Below are 18,354 nucleotides of genomic sequence, written 5' to 3' on the forward strand. Positions count from 1 at the left end.
CTCCTCACGGTTTCAAGCAGTAAGTATCCTGACCCACAGATCCAACTAGCATCAATGATCTCCACCAGCATATCAGCCTCCCCAAATGCGTAGCAGTCGAAAGCTCTGCGGTGGATGACCGCACGCTGCTTCTAGCTTTCCTCCTATCTCGGACCAGCAAATGCTGACCCCTGCCACCATCTCCATCCATCTCCCACGCCGACACTAACAGAGGACACCACTTATACTGGTTAGCAAAATCGTCAGTCAAGATGCAGATCTTTGTTAAAACCCTCACGGGTAAGACGATCACCCTCGAGGTCGAGTCTTCGGACACCATCGACAACGTCAAGGCCAAGATCCAGGACAAGGAAGGAATTCCCCCTGATCAGCAGCGTCTCATCTTTGCTGGTAAGCAGCTCGAAGATGGTCGCACCCTTTCGGACTACAACATCCAGAAGGAGTCTACCCTTCACCTCGTCCTCCGCCTTCGTGGTGGTGCCAAGAAGAGGAAGAAGAAGGTTTACACCACCCCTAAGCGTATCCCTCACAAGCGCAAGAAGGTCAAGATGTCCATCCTCAAGTACTACAAGGTCGACGGTGATGGCAACATCAAACGCCTTCGTAGGGAGTGCCCTTCGCCTGAGTGCGGTGCCGGCATCTTCATGTCGTGGCACAAGAACCGTCAGTACTGCGGAAAGTGCAAGCTCACTTTCATGTTCGAGGAGGGCACCAAGCCTCCCGCTGCTTAAACGCATGTACTGCGCTAGCGCATAGCGCATGCACCACCCACCCACCCACCCTCACCCTTGCCATGTCTCAGGTCGATGACGACCTTTTGATCTCATTTTGATCGTCCCTTAGACTTGCGAGCAATGGCAATGCCTGATGTCTGTCAGCTTTGTTGTTGCACGTATTGTCTAATCGAAATGCACAAATTGTCGTCCTGCGTGGTATATATTCTTATCGTTCGTGTTATCTGTCTGTCTTTTCTTCGTGCTCTTTTGTCTTGGTCAAGTTTAGTCGATCGCACAGACATTCGGATAGTCTTGGTGAGGTCATGACGGTCGTGAGCATTGCCTTTGCGTAGCGATACAAAGACATGATGATACAAAGCTTTGCACTGCGTTGCAAGTGCAGGAGCGAGTGGCAGCATATCAAACACGGAGGTTCTTGCTGACTAGTAGCCACCATCATCGCCCCTACTAAAGGCAGCCGTCTGTCTTCTCTGATTATCCTCGAGTTTGGGACAATCCCTAATGCTATGACCCAAACCACCACAAACTGGACAACTGGTTAACTTACCGTCAGCCCCTGCTCTCGGATCTTGAATGGCTGCTAAGAATGGCGGAATCCTTTGTTTGGCCTCGAGGAGTAGATATTTCAAATCCAACAGTGTCTGTTCTTGCGTATTCGCATTTACAAAGGTCGTCGCTATGCCTGTTTTGCCACTCCTTCCCGTACGTCCGATCTGGTGGACATAGTCCTCGATCTCCTTAGGCATGGTGTAGTTGATGACGTGTTGGATTTCGTTAAAGTCCAAACCTTTACTCGCTACTCCCGAGGCTACCATTACGTCCTTTTGACCTGATTTGAACGCTCGAATTGCGTATTCTCTCTCATCTTGGCTTTTCGATCCGTGGATGGCAACCGCTTCGACACCTTTGAGGAGGAGATAATGTTGGATATCGTCGACTTCGTTTTTGTTATCGCTGAAGATGATCACGGGTGGAGCTGTTTTTTGAAGACATTCGAGGAGGTAGACCATTTTAGCTTCTTGTTTGACGTATTCCACCTCCTGAATGATGTCGAGTGAAGCAGCACCTGCACGACCAACGTTGACGATAACCGGCTTGATAAGCGACTGTTCGGCGAAGTCTTGAATCTTCTTTGGCATGGTAGCTGAAAACAACAACGTCTGTCTCTGTTGTTTGAAGAATCCCATAATATTCCTTACATCCTCTTCGAAACCCATGTCGATCATCCTATCCGCTTCGTCCAAGCAGAGATACTTGCAACAGTCCAAAGTGAACTTGTTCTTGCTTAACATATCCTGCAGTCTCCCTGGGGTGGCAACAACAATATGGAACCCTTTAGACATTGTGTGATGTTGTTCAGCCATACTTATCCCGCCAATGCACAAGAGGACGCCTATCTGCGGATATCCACCATGCTCCACTGCTTCGGCTAGAGCTTTGATCGATTCGTACGTCTGTCGAGCCAACTCTCGAGAAGGACATACGATCATCCCTACTGGACCCTCACCACGGGTGAAGGCGAGTCGTTGTTCTTCTTCTGCTGCAAACATGACTATCGGCAATGAGAAAGCTAGCGTCTTACCTGAGCCGGTGAACGCGATCCCGATCATATCTCTTCCTGAGAAAGCTGTAGGTAAACCCTGCATTTGGATGGGGGATGGTTTGATGATTTTCTTCTGTTCCTTGAGATAGTTTATGACGCACCCAGGAACCTTCATGTCTCTAAAGTTGGTGATCACGGCAGGAATGTCGAGTCCGTCTGTGAGGATATGATTTTTCTCCCGCAACTTTTCGTTCTCCTCGTCTGTTCGAGATCGGATATACGAGGGTGGACGCCAGGAGGTGGTGAGCGGTTCGGTATATTGGATACCTTTAGCGAGTTCGAGATCGGAAGCTAGCTTGCGACGTGCTGCATGGGCTTCTAGGATTCTACGTTCTTCTTCGGCTTCCACCTCCGCTTGTGTTTTCTCTCCCTGTTCCGCCAGTTGCTTTTCGCGGAGTATTCGTGCTTCGTCGAGGAGCGAGCGTTGTGGTCGTTGAGGGGTATCGTCTTGCGGTTGCGGATCCTCCTCTTCAGGCTCGTTGTGGGACATGTTTGCGGAAGAGCCCCGAGCACGAGACTGGACGTGTTGCAGTTGCAGTAGTCGGCGCTGTTTGAGCGGGACAAAGGAGAAAGAGGACGAGGTGGAGGGAGCATCTTGGTCTTGGTCATCGGAATAGCTGTAGTGTGGACGATCGTCTTGAGCCTGTTGAAGCGCTCTGCGACGCTTGAGTGCCTGGACGGCTGACATGGAGGAGCCTCTCCCGCTCGAAGGCTGCGACGTGGAAGCTGTTGGTGCCATCTTGAGCCGCAAATCGTTGACCAAATCGTTGACGATCATGTGTTGCCAAGGGAGCCAAGGCTGAGCTCCACACAAAGACAAGCAAACGCAACGTCCAAGCCGAGTTCCGAGAAAAGAAAAGCTTAGTGGGGAGAGAGAGAGAGAGAAGATCGGACCCGATTTCTTTCCAACTCCCGATTAGATCCCCGATTAGATCCCCGATTTAACCCGATTTCCAACTCGAGATCAACACTTTTTTCTGGCTTTGTGCGACTGTGCTGTGCGTGAATGACAAGAACGACGAGATCAGCTTCAACTACCATCATCAGCAATCACCATCATCAGCATTCACCATCATCAGCATTCACCATCACCGCTTTGTACGCAGTCCGCACCACTCTGCCTTTCTACACTCGCTCTCAAGCGAAACAGGGCTCAATCAGTAGTGGCGTAAAAGTGGCCCAAATCCCCGCGCACCCACCTTTCCGCAAAACACCCCCAACCATAGTCTGACACCTTTTCACCTCTCATCAAGTCGACTTGCACTTCCCTTTCGAACCACAGCAAAGCCTGAATCTCGGACTTACAACACCTCGCACCAATTCCATGCTGCAACCCCCCATAACCCCTCGCTCAAAATGCAAGACGAAGACGCATGCCGAATCTGTCGCTCAGGACCTGAACCCAACTCTCCCCTCTACTACCCGTGCAAATGTACCGGTTCCATCCGATACTGTCATCAAGACTGTCTTCTAGAATGGCTTCAACATTCGCGCAAAAAGTATTGCGAGCTTTGCAAGCATCCTTTCATCTTCCACAAAAAGTATCGCAAAGATATGCCCGCCGATGGCAACCTCCCTCGATATCTCTACCTGCGGCGGCTACTAATTCGATCGGTCCAGGCTAGTCAGCTGGTAGCGAGAGGATTGCTTCTGGCCTTCACTTGGTTAGGGCTGTTGCCATGGATCAATGTCAACGTGTGGCGCTTCATGTTCTGGGCGATTGATGTTGTTACTTGGATGGGAGAGCCTCCGTTTGAGATGGCTGCTCCGCCGCCTAATGCCTCTGCAGGTGCGATCGCCTCTAATGCCTCGAAGCCAGTAGCGGAGAGAGAGGGCAACGTTGGAAGAACACGGAGTGGTGCAGGTGCAGTGGGCAATAGTCCGATCAACATGGAGGCTGCAAAAAGTGCGGTGCCGGCTTTTGTGCAAAAGTTGGCGAACGACTGTTTTCAAGGTCAGGTTTTAACTTGTCATATCGTCCTTTTCTTCGTAGGAGCTTTCTTGCTGAGGGAGTGGATCCTGCAGAATATTCCGCAGAACTTTGATGTTGGCGCTGCTGTCCAACCGGCACCAGTACCGCTAGCTGTGGCTCAACCACGCGATCCGAGAGAACAGATGATGGAGGATCTCAATCATGAACGTGTACAGTTGGAGGATTTCCTGCCGAGAGCACAGGCTGAGCAGCAGATGGCGACACAGCAGCAGGTGCGCGGAAACCAAGAGCAAGAACCAGAGGCAGATGAACGGCCGGAGTTGCAGTTAGATCCGGAGATGCAGAGGGAACAAGCTAGACATGCGCGGATACGGCGCTTGGAGCAGATGCTTGCGAGTGCGGCTAGTGAAGAGCAGGCTGATAAGACTGAGGAGGAGTTAGCTTTAGCGCCGGCAAGCGGGTGGAGTAGAGGGGATCATGATAGTGCCGAGACGGTTCTTGCTGAACCCAGTGCAGAGAGGAGCAGCTCGCCAGCCCAGCAATCTTGGTCTGCGCAAGCGAATGTGCCAGAGACGCTTGGTTGGTCGGAACAGTCGAATGGTATTCAGGATACGGACCAAGATGACAGGCAGGCACAAGCAGATTCTGATGCATCGCATTTTGAATTGACAGATGCTAAGGATACAGCAAAAATGGAAGAATCAAGCTCATCTACGCCTGCAGAGCCGAGTGCATCGACGTCCAATGCAGTTCAAGATGCACAAACAACAGACACCACTGGCGCTGACCAGCCACTATCAGTAGCACAACCCGCTCCCGAAGTCGACAATCCTGCCCCTTCCCAGGCCAACGCAGCCGCTGCTGAAATCGCAGACGACCAAGACGCATGGGAAGACGAGTCCGACCCCGAAGCGGACGCTGCTCCGCGTGACGACATGGCCCTTCGCGCAGCCGCCGCCGCAGTTTTCCCTCCACCAATCGCCCACATCGCTGCAGACCACGACGACGACCACGACGATATCATCGAAATTAACGCTGCCGGCGTTGCCGCCAACGCTGCAGCTGACCCAGACAACCCAGACGACCCAGACGCAGAAGTCGGTCTGGCTGAAGAAATGGATGGGATCCTCGAAGCCATCGGCATGCGCGGCCCCATCTTTGGCATCGTACAGAATCTTTTCCTTATGATCTTCCTTTGCGGGTTTGTCATGTTGGCGTTTGTCATGGCGCCCTACGTTGTTGGCAGGGCGCTTGGGTCAGGGCTCGGGTTGGTGAGGGTATTGGCGATGCCGGTTAAGCTGTTGAGGTATGTGACGGATCCGCTGTTTGATAGGGTGATTGCGGTGGGTGCGAATAAGGTCTGGCCGAGGATTGCTGGTTTGGTTGGTATGCAGAGTCAGGGTGAGGTTGCGGTCGTACAGGCTGCCACCGCTGGTGCGAATGGGTGGTTGCAGAAAGTGCTACCCTCGATGTTGGTGGCGAAGAATGCAAGGCAGGTGATCGCAGAGCAAGCTGCCTCAGCCACGAGAGGTAGCGCTACAGCAGCAATGCTCGTTCGACTCCTTCCAGCCAGCGTGACTACCTCTTCGCATTGGAAATCAGTCTCCGACTCATTCGACATTGCTCTCTCCGCCGGCTTCCAAGGTACACTTCACCGCATTCTCGATAGTATCATCGATTCCTTTGCCCGTCTCGACGCTCATCGCAACGGCACAACCACCACCGACCGAATCTTCTGCGTCGCCTTCGGCCATTTTTACTGGCTCCTCATCCTATTCATCCACCAACACTTCTCGAAACCCGACCTCCAACGAGCTATGGCCCAAGAATCCGCTTTGAAGCTATACATCGATCAGCACGTGCTCATACTTAAAGCTCTCAGCTTCATCTTTATTGAACTTGTCATCTTCCCGCTGGGTTGCGGATTGCTCTTTGATATCTGCACCCTGCCGTTTCTCGCCGAGGCTAGTGTTTTGGGTTGGCCGGAAAAGGTTAGGACCGCACCGTTGAGTTTTGCATTTACAAGATGGATGGGCGGGACGATTTATATGTTCGTCTTTGCCCAGTACGTTTCCGCGACAAGAAGGGTGTTGAGGCCGGGGGTGTTGTGTTGGATCAGAGATCCGAACGATCCAAGTTTCCACCCGATCAAGGAGATTTTGGACAAGAAGAGTTGGACTCAGCTTAGGAAGATTGCTGCTTCCGCGGTTATGTATTCTGCGACCCTGGTTGCTTCGATTGGAGTCAACACGTATGCGATGAGGTATCTGTTGGGAGGGTTACGTTGGCTACCCTTGAGATGGAAGCCGTGGGGTGTTGGCGTGGAGGTTCCGGTGGATTTGTTGATTGCACATTTTGTGGTGCCTTGGTTGACCGGTAAGATGGATCCGGAGAAGACGGCGGAGAAGGTGATGGATGTATGGTGGGAGACGATGGCTAGGGGGTTCAGGTTGAGTAGTTACTTGGTAGGGGGGGAATATTTGGATGAGAGGAAAGTGAGGAGGGGCGCGGGATGCGTGCAAGGGGTGAAGGATGCGTGGGGTAGGATGGTTGATTTTGGGGTGAAGAGGGAGGCTGCGGGAGAGGGGGAATGGGTGGAAGATGGAGGGTTGTGTAGGGTCCCAGCTGATGATAAGGCTATTACGACAGGGCCGCTGATTATTCCGTTGGATGCCGAGGGGAATGCGGTAACGGAGAAGTTGGCTGAGGCGATAACGAATCAGGAGACTGATGCTGAGAAGCATACTCCAAAACCGACGTATACCAATATCTACCTTCCGTCGCATTATCGTGCCCGGATCGCAGCGGTGTTGACGCTGCTGTGGCTCAGTCATTCTGCGCTGTTTATTCTGGGCATTGGCGTTCCGCTGTCCCTGGGACGTGGGATTGCAGCGATGGTCAAGGGCAGGGAAGGAGCGAAGGAGGTTCATGATTTCTACTCCTTCACCATCGGTTTCACCCTCCTAATGACGACGGTGAGGCTGGTCAAAGGAGCACGAAAGATGTGGCTTCGTCGAATCAGGCGTGCTCGAATGCACAGGACCACTCCCACGGTCTACATCGCTCTCCATCTCATGGTCAAAGTCAAGCGAGTGTTGAAAGCTTTCTTCCTCCTCGTCGGTCTAGCTGGAATGGTCCCACTCATCGTCGGCCTCCTTATCGACCAATATGTCGTCGTACCTTTTCGATACAAGTCCACCCAACTTCCCGTTCTAGCTCTGGGACAAATCTGGGCTCTGGGCATCATCGAAATGCGTCTACTCTTCTCCATAGTCAACTTGCTCGGGCGACCTCACCCAGCAAATCGAAATCGAGGTCCAATCGGTTTGTTCATCGCCGCAATGAACTATGTTGTGGCTGGTGGACTCTATCCCAGGCCAAGAGTGAGGGTTGCTTGGACGAGGATCGTCCTCCCTCTTGCATCTGTGGGGGTGGTATTGCTGTTAGGGCCGATAGGAGTGGCAGGTTTGTTGGCAGAGAAAGGGTGGGTGAAGGTGGCAAGTGGCGAGGAGGAGCAGTTGCTTCTGAGGAACGTGTATGGCGTCGTGCAGAGTATCGTACTGCTTATCGCGGTGAGGGCTGGTGTGAGGAAAAGGATGGATAGTTGGACAGAGTTGTTGAAGGATGAAGTTTTCTTGGAGAGTACTGAGTTGAAGAACTACGAAGAAAAGGAGGAGAGCCCCATCAATGCCGCTGCGGAAGCAACGTTGGTGGACAGGAGCGCAGATGAGTATGCGGCTGAAGGAACCTTGCCTGATGTCATGTTCCGCTAGTCGCACTCTTGGCTCGCCTCGCTCACAAGGGCGCATGTATCACCTTACTATCCCATCACAGTCTTAATCGCAGCGAACACAGCCAAGGAGGAAGAGGTGTGACGTCTGTCATTCCATGGGTATCGATGCTAGAACAAAGGTTTGAACCGTTTCCTAGGCATTCCGCCTCTCTCGTCATCTTGTTCGCTGTCTGCGTCTGAATGCGACTCCGTACGAAACGCATCCCGTTGATGTTGTTGTTGCTGCTGCTGTGTGGGGGGAGCAGAACTGCTTTGGCTTGGCAGAAATTCACTAGGATCTCCACCTTGGGCGACCGGTGTTGGTTGGACGAATGTTTGTTCTGGTTCCCTTTCCCCTGCGGACTCCTGTGGGGTTGGTTGCAGTGACAGTTGCGATGCGCCGGGGAAGAAGAGTGGTTGCGTTTCGTCGGCGTCCCCTTCATCTTCGGGGTGCTTTGCGAGATGTTGGGGATGCGGGGTTGATTCTGTGGGTATGGCGTGTGCGAGTGGGGGTACTGGTTGAGGGTGAGACGGAAGCGAAGTTTCGCCTTGCCCTGAAGCTATGGATGCCGATGCTTGTCGATGCGGCTGTTTGATCCTTGAAGCAGAAGCAGCGATAGGTCTCTGTTCGTGCTGTTGTGGAGTTTCTCTTTGTTGGCCGTGTCCCTGCTCTTGTCCAGGATCATCTCGTACCTCGGTCCCCCCTCCAGCATCGGTTCGATCCCCTCTAGTAGTAGCGATCACAAACTCCCCCGCCACACCTCCACCTTCACTCTTCATCCTAACAAACAGTGGTTCATCTCCATCACTGAAATTCACCTCTAAGCCTGTTCCCCAACCCTCGGCCAACGCCACGGTCGCTTTAAACTCTCTTAAACTAAACGTCAATTTGGCCTCTTCTAGTACTGCATACTCTTTGAAATCCTCTGTTGCAATTTTCACTTCTGTTGCGATACATTTTCTAATCCCCCCTCCTGCGCCTGTTGTTGTGTGCGTGGGGATCTCGTCTTCTTTGCTTCGTGCGATGCAAGAGTTGGGGGCGCAGTGGAGTGTGATCTCCCCCGACCGGGAGGAAGAGGAGGAGGAAGGGGAGAGGAAGTGATCGAGCCATTCGGAGGCTGTGGAGGGGTGGATGCAGAAAAAGTTGGGTGGGTTGGGATCGGCGGTGGGGAGAAGGCCTCGTTTGGGAGAGTAGGTGAGGTTATGTGATTTGGTGATGGAATGGTGGCAGTGGAGGGTGATGGTGAAGCGGTGGATCGGGGCAGAGTCGGGGCTAAGGGACAGGGATAGTCGTTCGACTGCGCGACCTCGCGTGCGGAGGATTGAGAGGATGGACTGTAGCATCAACAGATAGCGGATCAGAGGAGAGATGTGTCAATAGCAGAGATAGGGTGAAAGAGGCTATGTGGGTAGAAGGATGGGACGAACCTTGAGCTGGATCTGACACTCCAACTTGGACGAAGATTCGGTAGTGACAGAGAGGAAAAAGTCGGGATCAAAGACGAACATGCAAAAGGCCGAGTTGGTCGGATTGATTGCTGACAGTCGTATCTAAACGTCCAACACAGCGATTCGATGCTATTTGTATCAGCTTTTGCCATGGAGGCATTGGTAAAGAGAAGTGTGGTGTGGGAAGCGTACCTGAGACTGTCCACCAATCTTTGGACTGCATTGTAACCAGAAAGTCTCTGAGAATCGGCTCAAGCAGTGTAAGGCGCTGTAGAAAGCTGTTATATGCGATGGGAGAGATGTCAGCTCTTTTGTATCGGGTCTGCTTGGATGGTAAGGGATGTGACCTACTTTTGATGTCGCTGGCCGAGATGAGGGCGTTCATCGTTGGCACCTCCAGCCGAGCTCGCAGTGATTATCTGACGATTGATGGCACTGATTCGATCCGGACAGCTGGAGCTATGATTTCAGGCCTTTCTGGCTCGGTATTCTCAAAGGACGAGGTCGTGAATGGTGGCCAAGAGCAAAGATGAGCAGAGTGGCGGTGAGGAGGATGGCTGAGTCGCAAGCAACGAAAGTGTTGGTCTTTTCCGCCTCCACACACAGCCCTTTTTGACAGCTCGCGTAAATTGCAAGCATAGAAAATCATGGTAGGAAATAGCGGCAGAAAAAAGCACCTCGATATTCTGCTCAAGATACATAATCATAACAGACATTGTCAAAGGGCAGCAGCCATCTCAAAGGCGTGGTATCATTGAATGGTCGCAGTACAAACATGCAGAAAGGAAAGAAGATGGCACATGTCTTGAGATTCGCAGTAGATATGAGATGCTGAAGCCAACATGAAAAGAGACGTAAGGAGGATGAGAACAAGCCTAAGGCTGCTGCTGCTTGCTGCCAGCCTAGGCTATGTTCCAGCCGAGACGCTCGCCCCAACCACCGTGAGCGATAGCGTTGGCAATCTGCTCTACGTCCTTATCACCACGTCCACTCAAGGAGACAACAATATCCTGATCCTTCTTCATCGTCTTGGCAATGTGGAAAGCGGCCCAGAGTGCGTGCGAAGTCTCGAGCGCGGGAATGATACCTTCCAACTCGGTGCAGAGCTTGAAACCACGCAAAGCCTCTTCATCGGTAGCGGCGGTGTATTCGGCTCGACCGCTGTCCTTCAAGAAAGAGTGTTCTGGACCGACACCTGGGTAGTCCAAACCAGCACTGATCGAGTGTGTTTCGGTGATCTGTCCAAACTCATCCTGCAACAGATATGTCCTCACACCGTGTAGGACACCGGGAGTACCCTTGCTGAGGGTAGCAGAGTGTCGGTTGGTATCGATACCGTCACCACCGGCCTCTACACCGATGAGACGAACATTCTTGTCCTGGACGAAGGGGTGGAAAATGCCGATAGCGTTGGAGCCACCGCCGACGCAAGCAATCACGGCGTCGGGAAGCTTGCCCTTCTTCTCCTGAAGCTGCTGCTTGACTTCCTTGCCGATGATCGACTGGAAGTCACGCACGATGGAGGGGAAGGGGTGGGGACCAATGGCACTACCAACAATGTAGTGCGTGTTGTGGAGGTTAGTAACCCAATCACGGTTAGCCTCGTTGATAGCATCCTTGAGAGTCTTGGAGCCAGATTCGACGGCAACGACTTTGGCACCGAGCATCTTCATTCGGAAAGCGTTGAGCGATTGACGTCTCACATCCTCGGATCCCATGTAGACGACGCACTCCATGCCGAACTTGGCACAAGCGGTGGCGGTGGCTACACCGTGTTGACCGGCACCAGTTTCTGCGATGATACGCGTCTTACCGAGACGACGGGCGAGGAGGAGCTGACCGACAGCGTTGTTGATCTTGTGCGAACCGGTGTGGTTGAGGTCTTCGCGCTTGAACCAGATCTGGGCTCCACCGGCAGCTTGGGTCATGCGATCAGCGGGGTAGAGCTCCGAGGGTCGACCAATATACTCGTAGTAGCTTTCGAACTCTTGCCAGAATTGAGGGTCTTTGAGGGCGTCGAGGTAGGCCTTTTCGAGTTCCTGGTGAGCATCAAAGAGTGCTTCGGGGATGTATTGACCACCGAATTTGCCGAATCGAGGCGGTCGAACTTTGCCTTGAGCGTCAAGGATGGTGTCGAAACCAGGGACGGGAGGTCGGTCAGCACTGACAACACGATCGACTTTGGGAACGGGGACGGAGTCAGGCTGATCTATCACCTCGTTAATGTTGAGAGGCTGCTTGCGTTGAATACCGCCCTCGTCCTTGCCGGTGATCTGGGCACAGTAGCTGCGGGCGGCCTCGACACGAGCAGCAGTGTTGGCAGGAGCTTGCTTGAGCTTGGCTACCAACTTGCTACCAATAACGACACCGTCTGCGTGCTCTCCGACTTGGACGAAGTGCTCGCGTGTCGAAACACCGAAACCGACGGCGAGAGGGATGGAAGTGATGCTGCGAATTTTAGAGATGAGGTCGGGCAAAGAACTGGACACGGTGGTTGTAGCACCTGTAGTGCCCATCTTGGAAACGACGTAGATGAACGAGTCTGCCAAGGAAGCAAGGTGCTTGATACGCTGCGCAGAGGTGGAAGGGGCAATGAGAGGAACATAGGAGAGACCGTACTTGGTGCAAGCGGCGCGGAAGTCGGCAGCCTCCTCAGGTGGAAGGTCGACCATGATGAAACCGTTGGCACCGGCAGCCTTGGCATCTAAGACGGCCTTGTCCTCACCGTAGGCGAGTGTGGGATTGTAGTAGCCCATGAAGAGGACAGGTGCTTTGAGACCTCTTGAGCGAGCCTGGCGGACGTACTCGAGACATTGGGTGTAGCCGACACCCTGTTCGAGTGCGACCTGGTTGGATTCCTGGATGGCAGGACCGTCAGCTTGAGGATCCGAGAAGGGAACACCGAGCTCGATGACATCTGCACCACCTGCCTCGAGACCAAGCAAGACATCGACAGTGTCTTGCTTGGTAGGGTAACCGGCAGTGACGAAGCTGACGAAAACAGCCTCGTTCTTGGCTGCCTTGGCGGCGAAAAGGGACTTGATCTGGTCGGTCATCGTTGCCAAAGTAGTGTATATGGTCTCTTGACTAGGCCGAAAAGAGGTGACTGTGAAATTACGAAGAGATGTTGCGACTGCCTACTTTCGATACGGAGTCGAGAAAGCTGTGTGTGTGGATCGAAGAGTAAAAGTGGTTATAGGTGCGAGCTTGGTGGCTGCGAATGAGATACGCGGAAGCAGACGCAGGGACGAGATGGTGACGGTGGTGTGGAGAGATGAAACAGCGATGGGAACAGCAAGGGCTTGTGACCACCAGCCGGCGACCTTGAATCAATGGCGGCCGGTGTTGTTTTTCTTTGCAATCTTACAACCGAGTCACACAATCGCAGTGGGGTAAAACGGCTTTCTCGTTTCTTCTTGGCTCGGAAGGCAGGAAATTCTCTTTTTCTGTGTCTAAGAAAAGAAAGCGGAGAGAGCTGTGTATCATTTGATAATCATTTGATAATCATTTGATAATTACGTTTCGACTCGCAACCGCGTTGGATCACCGATTTCCACAATTTTGCAACGGATCGGCAGATTCTCACCTTGGTCGGACACCGGCGGCTATTCTCCTCTAGACAGCAGGCTCTCGTCTTTCATCGCTGGATGGAGCGGGGAAGCAGCTGTCAAAACGCATTCGCGAACTCCTTGTTCGCCTCACCTCGACCATATCGAGAATTGATCTCGCGATCAGACGATGGGGAAGCACTCTAGACTCAGACCATGAATCTGACAGCAATGCTTGCATGAGAGTCAAGTCAGCGAATGGCAGTTGATTAAAGGCGAGTTGATGGGCTCTAGAGGGCTCCAAGGGGTTCCAGGAGAGCTTTTGCTCAAAGGGCGCTAGATATGCTAGGCAGGTCTCGTTCCTCGCTCACCGCAAGCTCCTCCGTTGGCACCACCCTCCTAGCTGGGCAGCACTTTATCCCACTCTTGACCTTTGGTCTCTACTCGATGTTTCCTTGCCTCATTTCTCGCTTCACTTATGTCTGTGCGGTTGCTTCTTCGTTCTCGCTTCTCATCGCTAGTTTCGCCAACTCGGTAGCTTTACTGATCCTTTTCCAAGGAATCTTGCTTGGTATTTTCGGCGGCAACCTCTTCACAACCGTCATCTTGTGGTTGCCTGATTGGTGGGATGAGACGCGGTTTCGCAATAGCACTCATCTTCGCCGGTTCTGCCATCGGAGGCATTCTCTGGCCTATCATCTTCACTCATCTTCTCGAACGAATTTGGTTTCGATGGACACTACGCACAGGCGCACTCATCCAACTCATCGTTCTCATCTACCGATTCGAAGAGGCCTTCACCTACCCCAACGCTTCCGATATCGTCTGCTTGTGCTTGAGCTCATCTGCTTAATTGCAGTTTAACCCCTGCATGCTCCAGCCTTGTTGACAGGATAGCATGCGTCCACAGAGTAGACGTACAAAACACACAAGGTATAGCCGTCTCATCGTTGCATTGTCACCATATCCATCCGCTATCTGTACACACCCTTCGTCGTCGCCATACGTAATAAAACCGCGTCCTACCATCCAAGTCTGTCACTCCTTCCAACAAAGGTCAGATGGCAGACAGGGAGGACGAGAAAGCGGACGAGGTCGCTCGTCTACGTTACCCCAGACAAAGCGAGCGGCCTTCCTCACACTTTCTCCAACTTGTCAGCCTTTGTCAGAAGAGGGAGCACTGGTAACATGCCACAGAGGCCAAGAAGCAGTTCCTTCTCGATTTTGCAAGCACAAACGCGGCACAATCACGAATTAGGGGTTGAGCAAGGACAGTACTGTACTGTATTGCACAAATGTTTGGGAACAGAAGCAAGAAGGCGCAGAAGGAGAACAAGGGATATGTGCAAAGGTCATATGTTGGAGTGCGGAGAAAGAGGCTGAGTCTCGTGAGAGAGCATGTGATTGTGCCTAACCTAAAGAGTTGCAGTGTTGTCCTTGCCGAGGTCAGATCATTTAGGAGCACGCTCCAGTACATCTTTGAAACGGTCCAACTTCCAAATGAAGCTGCGATCACGCCCTTTACTGCTGGAGAAGGCATCTGAGGCATCAATGATAGTGGGTTTCTCCCAGTTCTTGTTGTGTTCCCATAGGACGCTGACGTACCCGTCCTCGCCAAGTTTTTCTTTCAAACCCATGTCCTTGCCCAGAGCGGTGTTGGGTCGGATGATGCTATAAAAGTAGTGTTCCTGGGCACTTTCACCAACAGACCTGACCCCATGCTGCTTAGCAAGCTCGAGAGCTCGATTAGCAAAGGAAGGATTGTCTGAAAATTTTCTCCGGCCTTTCGAAAAGTAGGTATGTTCTCCACTACTAAGAGCCTTTATTTGATCTTCCTCCGCTGCAAGAAACATTTGGTTGTTTACTTCTGGTATGTAGACACTGCCACTGCCACTCGAGCTGGAGGCCCCGGCCGAAAGAACTCCTACTGCATGGATGGCCACCAGGAGGAGTAGGAAGACAATACGGGTGTGACGGGGAGCCATGTTGTAGAGCCGAAATGTTTGCGGATGTAAGAGACGGAAAGGTAAGATGAGAAATGAAGATAACAATTAATATACGGCGTTATCGGGGTCACGATCAGACTCCCTTTACCACAGCCGTATGTTCTATGTAATGCTTGGTTTTCATGATGTGAGACTGAATGACAAACACATATATATACTCCATTCACTGCTCTGGTCCTATTCGAGGCAGGATGTGTCTCTTCATTTGTACTCCTGTGTTGCTATGATACCGGGTGCCACTGTGCTGTCACCATGACAACAATTACGTACCTCATTGTACTTCTCGCTTACGTGAGCCTCCCGTGTCTCAATGTCTCGGCCGTAACATGTGCATCTTACTTGAGATGCCGACGCATCTTCAACTCCCCCCTTCGGCGGGATCTCCAGTCCTATCATCCTAGCCAATCGTGAGGTGTTAAGACCCTGTAAGGGTTTTGTCAAGACATCTGCAACGTTGTTTGCCGTTCCGACATATTTGATTTCCACATCGCCCTCTTGTACGTGATCGCGAATGAAATGATACCGTGTGTCGATGTGCTTTAACTTCCAATGTTTGGCTGGATCTTTACTCACCTGTATGCACCCCTGGCTATCTGTGTATAGTACGGGCCGAACGTCCGTGGTCTCCAAATCCCGGAGCAAATATGAGAAGAATAAGGTTTCTCGTACCGCTTCGGAAGCGGCGACAAACTCTGCTTCGACTGCCGACAATGCCACACACTTCTGAACGTGTGATTTCCAACTCACTGGACACCCATATACATATGTTATCGACCCCGAGGTGCTTCTTCGTCCATTTGTGGGGTCGGATGCCCAGTTTGCGTCGGTATACGTCGTTACCGGTGTATCCGAGTGCTCGTCTGTCTCCCCTCCTAGGTGCAACTGATATTCGTTCGTTTGGTTCAGGTACTTTACCACGTGGATGGCTGCCTTCCATGCACTGTCGATCGGGATCGACATATATCGCGCCAATACGCCGACGGCAAAGGCAATATCTGGTCGGGCTGTGTTGGAGACCCATAATAGTTGGCCGACCAATTCTTGATACTTCTTTGCTCGCTGAGGTTCACATCGCTCGCCTCCGGCAACGTTCGCTACACTCAGCATGGGTACCCAAGATTTCTCGTTTGCTCCTCCTAACCATTTGTTCACCATTTCCTTGATGTATGCCGTTAGACCCAGAGATATCCTCCTCTGTCTTCTATCACGTGTGATCTTGATACCCAGAAATTCTTTGACCCTTCCATTGTCTTGCGTCTCCCATTTGTCCATGATCTCTCGCTTTGCGCGATCTACTTCATCACGACTGGGTGATGTTATTAGCATGTCGTCCACGTATGCTGTGATGATCGTGATCTTGTCGCCTGTCCCTCTTGAGTATAGGCATGGTGCGCTCGGCATGCAATGGAATCCGATCGTCCGGAGATGTGAGTCTAACTCAATGTTCCATTCTCGGCCCGATTGTTTCAGACCGTACAGTCCTTTCACTACCTTCAACACTTTTCCGGGTGGCATTTCGATTCCTACTGGGGGCTTGAGGTATACATCATGGTGTATAGTGGAGTTCAGGTACGCTTGCTTTACGTCGATAGAATCCATTTCCCAATCTCGTACTGCTGCGACAGCGATCACCCCTCGAATGGATTGGATGGGTGCTACTGGTGCGAAGACCTCTGTATAGTCGATGCCCTCGCGTTGAGTGAAACCTCGTGCCACGAGCCGGGCTTTGAACTTTGTCGGCACGAGGTTTGCATCGGTTTTGATCTTGAGTACCCAACGTGTGTCGACAGTATTTGCACCCTTTGGGAGGTCGACTATCTCCCATGTGCCCATCGCCTCCAATCCATCCAGCTCCTTTCGCATGGCCTCCTCCCAGTGTTTTCTGTCCTTTCCACTCATTGCTTCATGTATGGTTGGGTCCAGGTTCTTTCTCCATTCCGGTCGCGTCGCTACGAGTCCATAGAATTCGCTGTCAATTTGAGTTTCGGCGATTGGTCCTTGTTCCATCACCTCCGCTGTTCCTTCGCTTAATCTTTCTTCCGAATCTGTCTCCATATCCATGTATTCTCGTAGTGGCTCTTCATCTGTTTCGTCGAATATATTTTCCTTATTGTATCCTAGATCTTCGAAATTTTCCTCTGTCATCATCATTGGGGGTGCCTTTGTGTCAACCGGTCGCCACTCTGTTCTGTCTGACCAGCACTTTGATTCCATGAATTTTGCTGAGTTGCTCCAGAAGATGTTCGGATTGTAGTCCGGGCTGTAGAAGAGCCAGCCCTTCCTTTCTAGACTGTACCCTAAGAAAATGGATGCGACGGCTCGCTGGTCCAGTTTCTTGTTGTCCCGTTTAACTTTGGGTACGTTTACCCATGCCAGACAACCAAACACTCGTAGGAGCTTTAAAGCTCATTCCGGCGACTTGCCAAACATCGCTTGATAAGGGAATTCATTATCAACGCTCGGAGTGAGGTTTATTTTGAACGCCGCAGCTCTGATCGCGTATGGCCAGAACTTCTTCGGTAGTCTCCTCTGCATTAGCAACGTTCTCATCTTCTCTCCAAGGGTCCTGTTCATTCTTTCTACCCGTCCATTTTGTTTGCTGTTGTACCCTACGGTGGTTTGCCACTCTATGCCCTTTTCTAACGACCATTCTAATGCATCATTGCTTTTCCATTCCGTTCCTTGATCGGATCGGATCGCTTTTAGCTTCCGATCCGTCTGTGTCTCCAGGAACGAAACAATCCTTTTGAGTTGCATAAAGGCATGACTCTTTCGTGTCAATGGCTGTGCATACACATACTTGCTATGATCGTCGACCAGCACCAACGTGCATGTGTACTCCGTCACGTGGGACGAGTCTATTATTAGATCGACGTGGATAAGATCCAGGGGCCCTACGGCTCTTTCGCCGCTACCTTTCCCCATCCGAGCGCTTGTGCTCTTGGATCGTACGCACTGCTCACACGTCAGAGCGGTGTTTGGATCCAATTTCATGGTATGCTTATCCTTTAACTTGGTTGTGATCGCCTTAGCTTTATCTCTTCCTGGGTGCCCGAGACGCTCATGCCATAGTTGTTGTTTTGAAACTTTCGGCTCATTCTCAATATGCTCGAACTCCTCATCAACACCTTCAAACAATGGTGCTGATGTGGCCATCGCGCTTTCTTGCCATGTGTCGCCTCGGAACTCCAGAAGTCCTCGCTCGCGATTCTTTGCAATCTTAAGTGTCATGCCGTTTGTTAGAAAAATTTGGCCGCCGGTTGTGTCCAATATCACTCGTGCTCCTTCATCCGTTAATGAATTTGT

At 51.8% G+C, this 18,354-nt stretch overlaps 6 protein-coding genes across 6 annotated transcripts; 2 read left to right on the forward strand and 4 right to left on the reverse strand.

Moving 5' to 3' along the window:
* Positions 1-251: 251 nt before the first annotated feature.
* UHO2_05413 (putative ubiquitin/ribosomal protein S27a fusion protein) lies at positions 252-731 on the forward strand (the record flags this gene model as incomplete). The annotated part of the gene is made up of 1 exon (XM_041560229.1): positions 252-731. The coding sequence occupies one exon, from the start codon at positions 252-254 to the stop codon at positions 729-731; it is 480 nt and encodes a 159-aa protein (XP_041416163.1).
* Positions 732-1,159: 428 nt separating this feature from the next.
* Positions 1,160-3,079, reverse strand: UHO2_05414 (putative DEAD-box ATP-dependent RNA helicase 35; the record flags this gene model as incomplete). The annotated part of the gene is made up of 1 exon (XM_041560230.1): positions 1,160-3,079. The coding sequence occupies one exon, from the start codon at positions 3,077-3,079 to the stop codon at positions 1,160-1,162; it is 1,920 nt and encodes a 639-aa protein (XP_041416164.1).
* Positions 3,080-3,696: 617 nt separating this feature from the next.
* Positions 3,697-8,046, forward strand: UHO2_05415 (uncharacterized protein; the record flags this gene model as incomplete). Its single annotated transcript, XM_041560231.1, has 1 exon — positions 3,697-8,046. One exon carries the CDS (start codon positions 3,697-3,699, stop codon positions 8,044-8,046), a length of 4,350 nt encoding a protein of 1,449 aa, XP_041416165.1.
* A 128-nt stretch (positions 8,047-8,174) lies between these two features.
* On the reverse strand, positions 8,175-9,879 carry UHO2_05416 (uncharacterized protein; the record flags this gene model as incomplete). Its single annotated transcript, XM_041560232.1, has 4 exons — positions 8,175-9,380; positions 9,474-9,596; positions 9,687-9,772; positions 9,846-9,879. The coding sequence occupies 4 exons, from the start codon at positions 9,877-9,879 to the stop codon at positions 8,175-8,177; spliced, it is 1,449 nt and encodes a 482-aa protein (XP_041416166.1).
* Positions 9,880-10,396: 517 nt separating this feature from the next.
* UHO2_05417 (putative tryptophan synthase) lies at positions 10,397-12,550 on the reverse strand (the record flags this gene model as incomplete). Its single annotated transcript, XM_041560233.1, has 1 exon — positions 10,397-12,550. One exon carries the CDS (start codon positions 12,548-12,550, stop codon positions 10,397-10,399), a length of 2,154 nt encoding a protein of 717 aa, XP_041416167.1.
* Positions 12,551-14,493: 1,943 nt separating this feature from the next.
* Positions 14,494-15,027, reverse strand: UHO2_05418 (uncharacterized protein; the record flags this gene model as incomplete). The annotated part of the gene is made up of 1 exon (XM_041560234.1): positions 14,494-15,027. The coding sequence occupies one exon, from the start codon at positions 15,025-15,027 to the stop codon at positions 14,494-14,496; it is 534 nt and encodes a 177-aa protein (XP_041416168.1).
* Positions 15,028-18,354: the final 3,327 nt, after the last annotated feature.

The sequence above is a fragment of the Ustilago hordei genome (genome assembly GCF_900519145.1).
Source record: "Ustilago hordei strain Uho2 genome assembly, contig: UHO2_contig_13, whole genome shotgun sequence".
Classification (NCBI taxonomy): domain Eukaryota; kingdom Fungi; phylum Basidiomycota; class Ustilaginomycetes; order Ustilaginales; family Ustilaginaceae; genus Ustilago; species Ustilago hordei.